The sequence below is a fragment of the Glycine soja genome, chromosome 3, assembly GCF_004193775.1.
Source record: "Glycine soja cultivar W05 chromosome 3, ASM419377v2, whole genome shotgun sequence".
NCBI classification, from domain to species: domain Eukaryota; kingdom Viridiplantae; phylum Streptophyta; class Magnoliopsida; order Fabales; family Fabaceae; genus Glycine; species Glycine soja.
Genome location: NC_041004.1, coordinates 44,813,905 through 44,828,984, shown reverse-complemented (window position 1 = coordinate 44,828,984; position 15,080 = coordinate 44,813,905). Strand labels below are relative to the sequence as shown.

Below are 15,080 nucleotides of genomic sequence, written 5' to 3'. Positions count from 1 at the left end.
CTTCAAGACAATCTATATATACAAGGACAAGTAACTAATAAACAATTTGTTGATTATGATAAAGATTAATAAAATGATTTCGACAATGATCGAACTAATAATGACGGTGTTGATTATAAAATAACCTTGTCAGAAGATTTGATCCTTTGGACGGATAATTTATGCATAGTTTAAAGAAAGAAAGTGAAGGCAAATAATCGTAACATTCTAAGGCCAAAGTTTAATGCAGTGCACAATGAATTCGAAGGCATGTGTACAAGCTACTACATAGGAAACAATGCAGAGGACTATGTTAATGTCACATACTAATTAAAAATTGACGACTTCGTGCCCACGTTTTAAACAAAATGTTGCTGGTGAGTGCCTTAAAATTAGGTCTCTGCAAGAGTTATTCCCTCAATAAATTTGGGTAAGAATAGTGTTAACCTATTCAACGAAGATTTGCATTGGCAAAGTCATACACGAATATTATCTCCGTGCTTGTATGGAACACATGGTCATACAAAGTATAGATAAAAATGATAAACACTAGAGATATTTTCATCAATGTGCTACTGAACAAATCACATAAGTGAATTTAATACTACAATTTAATCTAAAATTTTAAGACTCGGGTTTATTAATTTTTCATTCAGTTCAACTTTCCTTTTCCTACCTAATATAAAACTTCACTTCACCTCATATTTTTACTCCAACACTTATGTATATACTAAGAGTATCCGAAACAACTTAGAAGAGGTAAATTACTAAATGAGTTTGACCATTTCTAATTAAGTGTTTTCACATACACAATAATGAATCAAACTCCTATGACAGTTAAGAACACAACGATCTTAAGTGTACCAAACTTTGTTGGAACACGTTCTATTTATTCCAAGCTAAAAGGGAACTAAGTGATGACATTGGATCACTGCTGCACCATGGCATTCCTAACTTGAAAAGTACTTTCACCAACATGGTAATGTTTGACAGATTAAATTTGCATTTTTCAGCTGCCTTTTTTCTTTTATTGTTTTCCATAACTTGATTGAATAGCATAATCCTCCACTGATGAGAAGAAGTGCAAAAATGAATGAGATGATGGATGGAATTTGGCTCATCTGAAAATCAGATGATGGCATGTATTATCACAAGGGTAAGGACAATCAATGGCCTTAACACCTGCTCGATCGAAATACCAGTCTCCAACAGCCAGAGCAATTGCCTGCATATTGGCAATATCTAAACATTAACATCTTTAAATCAAAGAGATTTATCAGAGGTGACTTACAAACACAGACCAAAGCAATGATATATTACTAGCAAGCAAACACTTTTAAGTAACATATTCTTAAACCATCTATAACTTACTATAATGTTTCTACAGGTGAATTTCTAGTGAGTGCTATAGGATTTAAGTCATATTTGGATAAACTTCTCAATAGGCACTTATAGAAGAAGAAAATAAGAAGTTAAAATAGATTAAGCTTCTCCCGAAGTTAAAATTAACTTATATATAAGCTAATTCAAAGACGTTTTTTCATCTAGTTTCTCCAAAAGTTTTTTTTAACTTCTGCATAAGTTTAACTTATGGCAGAACCATCAAATATTCTCCCTCCTCTTCTATTTTCTTTGAACTTTTCAATGGCTACAATTTACATTAGGAAAACAAGCTCATATCAATAGATCACACTGAAATTGCATTAGTCTAAAGTGTCAGGCTCACCTTGTTCCTGATAACAGGAGAATTGTCAGCAAACCATGTATCCTGCCTCTCAGTTTGGCAGTGAGAAAAACAAGAATTAATAAACAAGCCATTCTGCTTTGATCTTGAGAAGTATTTAATAGCATTCAGCATGTGATTTCTGAATCCTGTATCAAGAGACAGTGAAACGTCTCAATCAACTGAATGATTTATTGATGACTTCATTCCACTTGTCATCAATGTTATTTCTCATACATATTATTACCTTGCAGAAATTGGATTTGTGGTCCAGTACATTTAGCATGGTTTAATCTACATTCATGCCAATAGCCATGGGGATCTGCAGATGGAGGAGCTAAGCTGGACTGGATCTGAGGATAAGCAGGAAAATTTACTTATTTAGTCTAATCTGTCAACGATTAATTTAATGATCATTATTCCCAGAAATTATGATTTATTACCAGTTAAGACTACCAGTTGATAAAGTGAGAAAATTTACCTGCCATGAATCATAAGCAGCATTAAGAATGAATAGCGGAGTCTTAACACTGGCAATCAAGTTTTGAGGAAAGAAGCACTGAAAAGGGGTAGAAAACAAGTCACTGAAAGTTCAATTAGAGCAAGCAACAATGATGTATCCATTTTCTGCAAATTCTTCCAAATGAAATTGATATTCCTAAATTTTTGGTATAAGACAAGTCAATTATTACCGAGATGGGATCAAGGTGATTAGTACAAATCTGTGGCAGATTCTTCTGTGCTCCCTGGAATGATTAAAAAAATATTTATCAGCATGCCTTGAAACTTATACTAATGTAAATTAACTGAGTTTTGAAACCATACAAACTATTTGGCAATTAGCATCGTTACATGCTGTTTTAATTAAAAAATGGTTTTCAAAATACAATTAACTGCTAACAATATGATTTCCTCCTGCTCAGGTTCAGCAACCATGGGAAAGATTAGTGACCAGACAGGTCTAACACAATGATTGAGTAAATTTTACATTACATTCAACATTAGCTTTTTGTTCTCTAGTTGTTGAATCACATACTATTAGTCAATTCTCAAGAGAACCATGAAATATGGAAGTGCTTTCTTAATAGATTTCTTACCTGCAATCCTACAACTCCACTGTATAAATTCCTAAGGGTATGCCCACCAGATACATCAATCCTATAATTCCAAAGGAAACAACAATTAGTCACAAATTTAAGAACAAAAATTCTATGACGATGTTGGAAATGGAATTGAAAGCATGAAATACTGCAGTTTGCCACTTACGCATCAAGAAACAACCCAGCATCACTAAGACATTTCACTTTGGTGGTCCTTGGAAAGAGACCACGAAATTCATCACAATGAATAATAGTAGCCAGGCCACCCGCAGAGCATCCCGAAAGAATAGCCTGAAGCAAAATTAGATGTACATAACATGAGATGAAAGATTACTGAAATAGTAGCATTATATTTACATATGTGCATGCACATGAGTGTCTATAACCTGACTGGCAAAACGCATTCCCTTTGACATCAAATCTTCCATTGCAGCTGCCCAAATACGCTGTCCTCTGAATTGCAGTTCTGCAGTCTATTTTGACAAACAATTTTATGGAGGTAAATATAGTGGAATAACCCTCAATTGATCATATATATATGAATGTCAAGTGAATTCAAGGGGCATATGTCAACAATGTTATTTTCTCTTTCTAATGCCTCACTCATACAGTTTTCTGCTATTAAATTCTGAATCTAAAGCTAACTTTTATCAAAGAAAGAGATGTGTCTACAACTTGGCCAAAATTAAAAATTTCAGAAGAACTAGAGTACTAGACTAGGAAACAAAAAGGAATTAAGCATACGCATCTTGCATTCTCCTGTAGGGTGGTTGAATAGGTGGAAAGTATGAAGGAAGAATTTAGAACAAAAATCACTTTATATTTTCTTGGTACAATAAATCCATAAGAAAGTGGATGTACTTCATTTCAACCTGTTTTCTAATTCCATTTTCCCACTTCACATCTACTCAACCAAGAGAGCCTAGAATCTATATTCTGCAAAATTAGTCCTCTGTGCATTTAAGCTTTTTTCCCTTGTACTTCATGTTGGATTTAGTTTTGTTTGACTAACAGCGGAAAGAGTCTTACACTACCAGTAAACCATATGCACCAAGAATTTTAAAAATTCTTAAAAATTTCCGTTGCAAATGTAAAACCATGGTTTAGAAATGCTATTCCACATATAATACTTAAATTTGTAAAGCAACAACTTTTGTTATTTCACCTTCTTGCAACCAAAAATATCAATTTAAGAACACCAAGATATCAAACTGTACCTCATCTTCACTATCCCCAGTAAATGAGGCACCATCACAATAACGAAGCTTTACTCTATTCCAATTGAAAAAATCTACAAACACGAGGAACAATAACATGAGCAAAACGGCTAATGCCTGTGACAAGAAAAAAGCAAATACAAGAATTTGAGCACTCCAGATAGTTAGTTTAATTGAATGGAAACCTGGGTTTTCTTCAGCCTTATTACTTAATATACCAGTAAAAGGTATCTCCTTTTCCATGAAATCTGATGATCCACGCCGGGTTTTCTTGCGATAAACACATGTTCTAATATTATTACACCATCCACCACCCTGCAACAGAATTTTCACGTGAACATCACTATAAAATATAAACTCTTACAGCAAGGGTAGGGAAGTAAGTTGATCAACAGTTGAAGTTCAACACCTAATGCTTTAAAAAAAGAAGAAAAATCTCAATGACATTTGGGGATCCTAAAACTTTTATTTCTTAATATTTTCTGCCTTGTCGTGTCATGTGACAAAAATGAGATTCCAACAACACATTCACAAGAAATGCTTCTGAAGTGTTAAAAGAAAGACTTATCAAACTTTTGCAAGGCATATTTTGTTTGCTACACAAATCTATTACAGAAAATTACAATGAAACAGAACAACTAAAGAGAAAAAGTAATACCTCTAAATTAATAAGCCAGCTATTTGCTCCTGATCCATATCCCTGATGCAAATGATAACCAGGTAATGTTCCGTCCAAGCAGACTGCCAAAGTCAAAGAAAGGAATTATATTTAGCCAAGTTAAAGGCAAAGTATACTCAATTATGGTTAAAAACTGCGACCGTATTCCAATTTTCCGAAAAAAATACTGCAGTTCCTTCATGTAGAAACATTCATACTTTAGTTAGTTAACAATTAATTGAGACGCGCAAGACTAATTAATGTAACGGAGAGACAAGTGCAAGAATTTAGTTCTAGTAGGAACAAAAGGGAAACAAAAGAGGAGGTTGACAAATAGATCAAATTAATTATTAGTACCGATAATAACAGATTTGCTTTAAATAACAACCTAGTATCCAACACTTAAATAAATACTCACGAGCAAACAAAATATCAGTGCATAAAAAATTTCAAAATCGAAACTTCTATAAAATCAAATTAAAAAAAAAATCAATCAGACAAAGTGCATTCCAAGCAACAGACGAATATTAAAATGAGCAGAAGGCACGGTTTCCGGGTGGCACATAAAGAAAATGAAGCAATTATACTTCAACCTGTTTCATAAGTTATTTTGCTTATAAAATTAAAAATAAATAAAATACTAACAAAGTTGACAGGAAATAAGAAAGGTTGAAATTGATATTAGATTACCTGCTCCTTTAGCAGCAGCATTTTGAATAAGGGTGAGTCCTACCAGCAGAAGATTATTCCTCTCGGTCCCGGCGTAGGACAAGGAAGCTTCATGAGCCTCTAATAAAGACAACTCTGTTTCATTGAAGTGATGTTCATATCCTACGAACCCATCGACCCAGTTGCTGAAAACAACAAGTCCTATAGCAATGTCAACCCACAAAACTCTCTCCATTGGACAAACGACAAACAACACTCTACTTAATTTGTTTGGCTAATGAAGCAAACAATGCACATCTAACAAATGAAAAGCCATTCTTGTTGAAAATGTTTCTCGGAGCTAATCAAGGAAGAGTTACGAGGTGGTAATATAATAATAATAATAAAAGAGATAAAGAAGAAAATGAAGGAAGGAACAAGTGAAGAGGTGGGAGATTTATACACACGACAGTGTTTGCCGGGTTTTTATTACTGCACGTTTCGAATCTTATAAAGTATACGATTTTCCTATATAAACATCTTGTGTGCACCGATCGTGTCACGGACGCTCTTTGCACTTTTCTTTTTATACATTAATTTTCATGCACTGATTATTATTCAATGAAGCTACGTAATCAAAAGTTTATGACAGTGTGTAAAGAGTTACTAACTTTTAATAACATATAGCTAAATAATTATTTTTATCTTTAATTGTGAAGAGGGTAGATAAATTTATTTATAAAAGATAAAAATTCAAATTTTAATTATGTGCGTAATTCGAAATAAAATTATTTTACAAAAGTGTTGTCCAATTATCATATATTCATGGGATTAAACGCCATTTTGGTTTGTGTAAGAAAAGAAAAGAAAAAGGCAATCTAATATAAAAGTGCACTCTGATTTTACTGAGAGCACGAGACATGACGGTGAGCGGTAGTTGTATGGACTGTTGTGGCGTTCTTCTTTGTTCTGTTCTTAGTTGTCAATAAATGACCTACGGCGTGGCCAGTTTTGTTGTTTTATACTTTTTTGTTTACTAAGATTTTCTATTTTATTTCTAACCATGATCGTCTCGTCAGCCTGAGAAAATAGAAAATCGTGTTTATATGAAGGTATCAACGCAATATTTTTAAACATTAAGAGAGATCAGTGTATGAATAGAAAAAAGGGTGATGTTGTGTAATTAAAAAAATCATAAAATGTGAGTGTAATTTAACTTTTTTTTATAGAAACTTCAAAGTAATATATTTTGTATTTTAAATTTATTATTATAGATATAATTTATTATTGTCTATATGTTTTCTTTAGGGTTTTTTTGCTAGGCTATGTTTTCTTTAGTATAATGTTGTCTCCTTCATTTATGTCTATTGAACATTCTTTTACAATTTCTTTGTTTACTATACATTTTTAAAAGATATTTATTCATTTTATTTTTCTATTATATTATTTATGTCTATTGCTCGTCTTTTTCACCCTAAAAATACCTGCTCCGAAACAGTTATCAAATATAATTTTGCTATTCTGTAGAAAAAAAAAATTGGGTAACTTAGCTTTATTATTATAATAACTTTTAAAAATCATAAATCAATTGTTCAAAAATCGGTGCAAAGTAAATATTTTGAGTTTCTCCTGCAACCTTTGGCGTACAACTAACGCCAATTTACTTCCTACAATAAAAGCGCCAGATTACATTTTCATGATTTCCACCCATGAAAGTTCCAAATTTAGGTTGAGTTATCGGTTAATTTAGCCGTATTTTTTCGAATTGACATAATGAGCAAACCAACACTTGAATTAGGCGTGGTACCCAGTTCAGAGTTGCCGCCAAAATCAAAGAAATATAATTGAAGCTCTGATTCAGTGCATGGGTCCATTTTTATCACTTTTCTAACTAGACGCGCAAAGCCAACATGGCCAAGTGAGGAATACAAGGGAACTAACAAATTGGGTTTTTTTCTTCTTCTTTGGGCCATAGATACCTAAACTTTTGCTTATTGGGGTCAAATATGCGTTTCTTTTCAATTTCCATTTCCCACTTAAAGGTTAAGTGGATGAGTGGTTAGTGTTAAAACGGCAGGCACCTCATGAGCCCTAGATACACCCAAGCTTTTGCACCCGTTCCGTGTACGTAATTTATCCCATTTCCATTTGTGCCTAGCAGTTAGTTACTGTGTTGTGCTTTACGCCTAAGCTTTATATTCACTCAACACACTCTTCTCCAAGCTTAATTAATTTCATTCATTTGCATTGAGGCGAGTAAAACACATGTTGGTGTCATTTACTCATGCAATCAACTTGTTCCTCTTGGGTAATTATTGGTATGTTATTGAAACTTAACTAAACTGTCATGAAAATAATGATAATAACAATAGTAATATTAAAATATAATGAATATAATAATGATGATGAGAGTTATAAAAGATAATAATATTATAGGTGACAATCATAATGATATCAATAATGATGAATGAGAGATGGAAAAAAATATTTTTTATTATCTTTGGTGTATTTTATACTTAAAAATTGAAATGAAAAATTATTCCATAATTTAAAATTAAGCTTTTATTTTGTTCTTTATCATTTGATTAGTATCATCTCATAATTTTATTTTTAAATCAAGCAAAAATGACAAAACAAACACATTTATGTCATCCAATATACTATATTTTTTAGCAAAACAAATCAAATGGATCCTTAATCTTTGAAAGTAGTTAACTAGTTATGCAATTTTCATCGGGAGGGTGTTTTAAAAGTACGAAAACTACTCCGATTTAAGAATTTCAATTTTCATTTTATTTAAAATTGATAAAAAAAAAAGTGTAATGGGATGATCAAATTATATATCATAAATCATAATATTGTCTGGGATCACGTGCAATAGACACAAAGATTAATGGTGAAGTTGAACCCAATTCATCCTCCCGAATCAAGATCCTCACAATAACAAAAATAAAGGGTAAGATAACCGGGGTGCATGTGAGAGCTACATGTCCCGCAATCACATGCGTGATGCAAATTTAGCAAAGGCACACACAGCTATTTATTCGCCAATCCCACATGTTGATACATTAGTTTTTCATAACAATGTGTTATATAATCATGAGGAACATAGAAAGAGAAGAGAGAGAAATAAGTTATGCTATAAACAAAAATGAAAAAGAAATATAATATTCTAAAAAGTGCTATAAAAAAAATAGTGAATAAATACGTATAAATCCCACAAATTTGCTGTTATGCACAAACAATTGAGTTGAGTAGGCACTAATCAAGGTACCGATGTGAACAACACAAGTTGAGAAAAGGGCAAGCTATTAATATAAAGTAAAAGGCAGAAGAAGCAGAATCAAAATAGAAGGGGCAATCTTGGTCTCTCTGCTGCCTTTCATCTAGCAAGACATGATCTTTAAGAAGTGCATAAACCAAACATTTGTTATATCCGCATGGCCAGTTTGTACAAATGCATATGATATTTTATCTTATTAATTATTCTCAGTGACATACAGCCCCATTGAGCAAATCAAGAATAATATATAGATGACCTCAGTTCAGTCTGGATCTGGAACTCTGGGAAAAGGTAATCCGTCGGTGGTTGTATTTGAATTCTCTATGGTGTTCATTGTATATGTATATAAGTATACTAACTTAATATTCATGTTTTCTATGATTAAAGATCATTATTTATTTTGTTAGCTTCTAATTTTTAATTTGAACCATTAAATTCAAAGATTGTAATTAATTCTTAAATTCTCAAATGTTTTTAATGGATTCCATACTCAACTAAATATTATACATTCATTAATTCATCATTGGTGAGACAAATTATGTGCAATGAGATTATGAGAATCAATTGCATTTTTAATGGCAGTCATGTTTTTTGTTTATACTCATTACTCAGTTGCATATTTAATTTGTTTCCGCGTCCAATTTGTAAAATATTACAAATTTTTTCCTCATGTTAAAACAAAAAAAAAAATTATTAGATATACTGCCTAAAATTCAGGTGTTATTAATTTCTCTCTGCGGTACATGAGAAGCTATAGTTGTAGAACAGAATTAATGTAATTTGAGTCCAGGGAGGCAGGGACAACCTTGGGCCTTCAGTTTTCGTTTTCAACCTTTTTCTGTTGGAACGCCTTGTCACTTCGCCATCACACCCATCCACGAACAAACATCTATTTTGGTTTTCTCTTTCTCTTTTTCATGTTCTCCCCTGTGTGATTGTGATTGTGAATGTGATGATTCTACAAAAGGATGCATGCGCTGCAAATTTATGGGGAAAATAACTTACTATGAGAAGAAGCAAAAGCACACACCCACTTTTTATCCGTGTCATTCATTTTAGTGCTAGAGTTTTTCTAATTAGCATTGCTATTTGTTATGTTATGTGTTGAACAAATCTAAGTTAAAAATATTAAATAAAAGCTAATATTTATTACATTTAAAAATAAATAAATAAATAAATACTTTAAAAATATTTATTAATAAATATCGATTGAAATAAATAATTTTATAAAATTTATTATATTAATTGATAGATGTGTATTAAATGTTCTTTAGTCAGTGTTTTTTTTTTACTGTATTTAGTCAATATTCTTAAAACAAGCAACATTTTTTTTTATTAACTTAAAATTCCTTCTTTTTTTTGTATAAATATTAGTTAGAAATTAGAAATATTATTTATCTTTTTAACTCCCTTTTTTCATCTGGTATTTTTATCCTAGTACTTTTACTAAATAGAATAAGAAAATAGCTATAAAGTAAAAAAGAATAGAATATATTAAATTCAAATTACGTTAAAACATAAAATTTAACATTTTTCTTAAATTTGATTTATATAAAACTAACGGTTTTTGCTATTTATTTATCCGCCCACTCAACAACACACACACACACACAAATAGTCATTACAAATTATAAAACTAAGCTAGTAACATACTTAATTTGCTTAAAAAAACAAACTTAATTACATTTTAGTTTCTTTTATATGACTAACTATTAAATTAACATCGCTTAACGGCCATTGGCCAATTACAAAACCAAGTGAATCAACTTACATTAAAAAAAAAGGAACAAATTAAAAAAAAGAAAACCTTTGAAGTCTGGACACACAGTTCCAGAGCCAACAAAAAAAAACCAACCATACAAGCAAACATGTACCATAATAGTAGAGAGATTTCAACCACTAATTAACTATTTCCACATCCCAAAGCTTAGTACATCATAGCAGCCTCTTATGCTTATTCTATTCAGTATCCACTAATAATCCCATTGTGCTTCCATTCATTCTCTCTTCTTCACTCTCGGCTAACTTCACAATCTTGTTTTCTCTCAACCCTTTTGAGAGGCATTTCACCTAAAGGCTTAAAACCTGGGCCTGAGTCTTCACGTTTGTATTGGTACCTTGAGGCCCAATAAAGGTAGTTAAAGAAGTTAAGGCAACTAAGGGTGGCTAGGAACCAATAGAACAAGTTAAGGTTATTTTGGTTCAAGTCGAACCCATGCAACCACCCTTGTTTGCTTCGTGTGATCCTTTTGGTAACAGCATTGATAACATTGACAAAGACTGTGCTCAAGAAGTAACCAAGAGATGTTGACAACCACGTGAGAGAGGTTGAAAGTGATTTCATGCTAGCAGGTGATTCCCTATAGAAAAACTCCAATAGTCCCACAAGGGTGAACATATCTGCAATTCCAAATATGCCATATTGGAATGAAAGCCAAAATAGGCTTATAGGCTTAGAAGGGTCTTTTCTCCCTTGGTCCCTTCTTTTCACTTCCACAATCCCTGCCACTGCCATTGATATTGCCGAGAGTACTAACCCTACACCCACCCTTTGTAGTTGTGTTATGCCTGAAGGGTGGTTAGTGATTTTTCTTGCAAATGGCACAAAAAATAGTTCATACAAGGGAACTAGGACACTTATAAAAACAAGTGGGATAACAGGAATGGATGGTGCTGGCACTGTTAGAGAGCCAAGTTTTAGGTCCATCACATTCCCTTGTTGAACTGAGAATGTTTGGAGTTGTGCCATACATGTGTTCAGTATGATGGTGCTAGCTACTATGGGTAACATTCTTGTTAGGATCTTCACTTCTTCAACTTGTGTCACAGTGCAAATTTTCCATGCCTGGGGTTTTGAGCTTTCTTGTATGATGGCAGCTTTGTCTAGGAACCTGCGTGATTTGAACAAACAAACCACAACTTTTCAATATGCATGTATGTGAGAAGAAAGGGAGGAGACATGTGTGTCTAGACCCAAATCTTGCCATCAATTATTTTTCAATTATTGTACATGGGAAGGCTATGCTTTAAGCAACCAAAATAATAATTAAATATTGATAAAGAAGAAAATCAATGAGGCTGGCTCAATTGATGAGTCAAAAGTTTCTCAATTTCCATTTTTTCTTCCAAGTGAAGGGACAGAGGTGGCAAGGTGAGTTACCTTATTCGGTGTGGGCCAACTCAATATAGATTACAAGTTATAGTATGTAGATCGAACTAAAAAAATCTGAATTTAATTTAGGCTTTTTAAAATGAAGCGTAAGTCTAATGAAAGTTTAACTTTTTTGAGTTTTAGCAGGTTAAATTCATATTATGTCATGATTGAATCATGCTAAAAAACATTCGTTAAATTTATCTCAAAATTTAAAATTCAAATTTATTTTCATTGACAGTTTATTAGCTAAGTCACTTTGCCATGTAGTGGAGTTAAATTTACTACTCCCAGACAAAAAAAAAAACACTGCTATTCCCTGAGTTCAATTATACCTCAGTAAAAAATAAAAAGAACAAATTGATTGCATCCAATACTGTTCTTTAAAGACCTCTTCCTTAGTTGTCAGTATACTTTTTATTTTTGTGTTTTGCAGTTTACACACTGCATAGATTTTTTTCCCCTTCCATAATCATTCATTCCCCATATCTCTGCCGTTCCTAAACGTGCAGAGGTTGTAGTGGGGCCATAGTGCTTGGCGTTACCTACTACGAGGTACATGAAAAAGAATCCTAACATGCCAATTTGCTGGGACCTATTTTAGTTTATTAGTCTTATCATTTGCACAAAAATTATTAGGCCTTTTATTTTGTGTATGCCTGTTGTTAAGTAAGAAATTGAGTCACCTCATCTGGTTGGTGTGAGCAATCTTCTCAGCTGTAGCATCTTTATCACTGATTTCATATAGTTCTCCATGTGACTCCGGCAATGACAACTTTCGGTTCTTAAAAGACACAACAATAACCTGTAGTTTAAAAATAAAATGGTTTTTTTTAGAACATTATAAAATGTGCATGTAACTGTAAGTGTATGTTTAGTTGTATAGTAGTACTAATTATCATGAATGAAGGAAAAGCCAAATAGAGAGAGATGCATACCTGAGCAATTCTCAAAGTGGGGCTATCTCCTGGAGTTTTGATGCGGTAGAATTGTTTACCAAGAGCAAGGGTCACAAAGCCAACGGAGGAAGCTATGGTTATGATGAAAAAACCCCAATGCCATGCCTTTTGTGTGCTAACCCACACAACACCAGTGACTCCTGTGATTGCTCCCACAGTTGAACTGAGCAAAAGCCAATTGAAAAAACTTGCAAGGGCTTTTGCCTCAGTTGGATCCTTCTCATCAAATTGGTCAGCTCCAAATGCAGTCATGGATCCTCTCACCCCTCCCATTCCCAATGCCAACAAGCACAGTGATGTGTAGAACATCACTGCTATGCCACCTTTCACACAGCTTGACTTGCCACATGCTTCAGGGTGTAAATGTTTTGAAGCAGCTTGGACTGTGAGCATTGCCAAAGCCTACAACCATGTGTGAAATCAGATGCAAATACAATCATGTTTGGTATGAGATTACCTTTTAAGAAATGATAGTTTGTTTTTTCAGAAACTTTTTCAACAGACTGAAAAATAAGTAATTATTTTGTTCAAATAACATTATTTTGTTTTTATGTTTGGGCAGGTTATTGGGATTGGGAATTTTTGGAAGATATAATTCATTGTTCAGTGTTCAGCACTTACCAGAACCTCGAGTGATCCGAAAAGCAAGCATGTGGTGAATCTGTTCAAGTAAGTATCTGAGATGAAGCCACCAACAAGGGAAAGCAAGTAGGTTGAGCCCATGAAGTTTGTGAGTGTGTTGGCTGAACTGGCTAGATCAAAGTGCATCACTCCATAAAAGTATAGGACTATGCTTACCATGTTTGCCACAAAGCCCATGTTGTCCAATGCTGACAAGACTACAATGAACAACAAGAAAGGGAAAGGGGGGGCAAAAAAGCTTAATACATATCTTGCTAGCAAATCACAAAACATGAAGTTAGAATCTTTTTTTTTTTTTTTTTTTTGCTTTTGCTTACCAAAAATGAACATGGAAGCCATGAATCCCCCTTTGCTTCTTCTCCATTGGTTGAGGGGCCTTTGTTCTTCTTTTGCATCATGGTCAGCCTGTATGACAAGAATTTGAAAATCATAACTATACACACATAGAGAGAAGATAGAAAGAGAGATAGAGAAGGAGGGCTGAACACTTGAACCGAATGAATGAATGAGTCACTACTAGTCACTAGTCACTAGGCTTAGTGGCTTACCATTCTAGTTCTAGAGATAGATATTGAGAGAAGTGTGTTTTAGACAGGAATGGGGTGTTCAGGGGAAATGGTTTTTGTGAACATATAGCCCAAAAAGGAAGCTTTCGAGAAAAAAGCTAGAGCTCAGACAAGGATGGTAAAGGAGAGAGCAACTTTGAGCATAAAATGCACAAGAGGGCCTAGTTTATAATATTTCCACCACCTTAAATTGATTCCCTCTATCCTTCACTAATTGTCCTCCATGCTACTCATCATGCTCCCTGTCCCTCCTTTTTCAAGGCCTCTTAGCTCACCAGTTTGGCATTTTCAAATCCAAAACAGAAAAAGAAAGATCTGGGTTGTATTCTTGACAGGGCATCACTCACTGATTTGGAGGCACAAGTAGTTGTTTAAGGCTTACTAATTGTGGATGTTTAATCAATTTATCTTAATCAACCCAACATACTTGCCCCACCCACACTCCATCTATATGCTTGTCTTCGTTGAACAATCCATTGCTGGCATTTATCTACTTCCTAAACCAGAAGCTTTCATGGGTCAAATTGAAAGGAAAAGACTGCTTTACGAAATTGCGTGGACTTTTCTCTGCCTGATACATAGCATTATTTGATCAAATGGTCATATCACTGTTCAAATTCATCAACTATTTATTAACTTTAAAGCTGCATCATACTTACATCACGTGATTTCCTCATCATTTAGCTCTTAATTATGTCATAACAATAACATTGATAGTCCCTAATGACTAATAATGAGAACTTGTAATGGTTCGTAATTCAAAATTGGGTGTGTGAAATCAGAAATATGTACTCTTAACTAATATTAGTAGTTAAATTAAAGCTGGCACTTGTAGAAGCAACCTTGTATTAAGCTAGGATAATTAATTATTATCATGATACGTATGAAAGGACTAAGGTTGAAATTGAAAACTTGTCCTTTAGGTTAAGCAGCTTTGTCAGAGGGAAAAGGATCTATTTTATTTCTTTCTACGGAAAAAAAAAATCACATATAGCCCAAAAATTTCCATGTGTACGAACTACGAAGGGAACACATAAAGCTACCCATTAGGCCAAAGCTGACCTTCTAGGGGATAGGGCAGTAAAAAAAAATGATGTACAATATATGATATGAAAAACCGAAATCCTAAGTCAAATTAATATTCAAAGTTGAAA

At 33.4% G+C, this 15,080-nt stretch overlaps 2 protein-coding genes across 5 annotated transcripts; both read right to left on the bottom strand.

Annotated features, from left to right (window-relative positions):
• Positions 1-739: 739 nt before the first annotated feature.
• On the bottom strand, positions 740-5,779 carry LOC114407507 (pectin acetylesterase 10-like). Of its 4 annotated transcripts, none has more exons than XM_028370624.1 (12): positions 5,368-5,779; positions 4,678-4,760; positions 4,205-4,334; positions 4,020-4,093; positions 3,189-3,275; positions 2,969-3,093; positions 2,800-2,860; positions 2,395-2,448; positions 2,184-2,261; positions 1,950-2,055; positions 1,706-1,851; positions 740-1,204 (listed from the first exon to the last, which is right to left on the bottom strand). In XM_028370624.1, exons 1-12 carry the CDS (start codon positions 5,579-5,581, stop codon positions 1,097-1,099), a joined length of 1,266 nt encoding a protein of 421 aa, XP_028226425.1. In that variant the 5' UTR covers positions 5,582-5,779; the 3' UTR covers positions 740-1,096. The 4 variants fall into 4 exon arrangements, with proteins under 4 accessions (XP_028226425.1, XP_028226428.1, XP_028226427.1 ...); XM_028370627.1 differs by lacking the exon at positions 5,368-5,779 and adding an exon at positions 5,035-5,104; XM_028370626.1 differs by lacking the exon at positions 5,368-5,779 and adding an exon at positions 4,896-5,004.
• Positions 5,780-10,265: 4,486 nt separating this feature from the next.
• On the bottom strand, positions 10,266-14,518 carry LOC114407506 (protein NRT1/ PTR FAMILY 4.6-like). Its single transcript, XM_028370623.1, has 6 exons — positions 13,909-14,518; positions 13,678-13,765; positions 13,340-13,557; positions 12,698-13,120; positions 12,446-12,564; positions 10,266-11,499 (listed from the first exon to the last, which is right to left on the bottom strand). Exons 1-6 carry the CDS (start codon positions 13,909-13,911, stop codon positions 10,620-10,622), a joined length of 1,731 nt encoding a protein of 576 aa, XP_028226424.1. The 5' UTR covers positions 13,912-14,518; the 3' UTR covers positions 10,266-10,619.
• Positions 14,519-15,080: the final 562 nt, after the last annotated feature.

Excerpts from the sequence above, each read along its gene's own strand:
- LOC114407507 (XM_028370624.1), bottom strand. The coding sequence starts at position 5,581 with ATGGAGAGAGTTTTGTGGGTTGACATTGCTATAGGACTTGTTGTTTTC. Across the intron at positions 3,094-3,188 it reads GAATGCGTTTTGCCAGTCAG|GCTATTCTTTCGGGATGCTC; the intron begins GTTATAGACACT and ends ATTTTGCTTCAG. Across the intron at positions 2,056-2,183 it reads CTGCTTATGATTCATGGCAG|ATCCAGTCCAGCTTAGCTCC; the intron begins GTAAATTTTCTC and ends GCTTATCCTCAG.
- LOC114407506 (XM_028370623.1), bottom strand. Across the intron at positions 13,121-13,339 it reads TCGGATCACTCGAGGTTCTG|GCTTTGGCAATGCTCACAGT; the intron begins GTAAGTGCTGAA and ends ACATGGTTGTAG. Across the intron at positions 11,500-12,445 it reads GCTCACACCAACCAGATGAG|GTTCCTAGACAAAGCTGCCA; the intron begins GTGACTCAATTT and ends CAAATCACGCAG.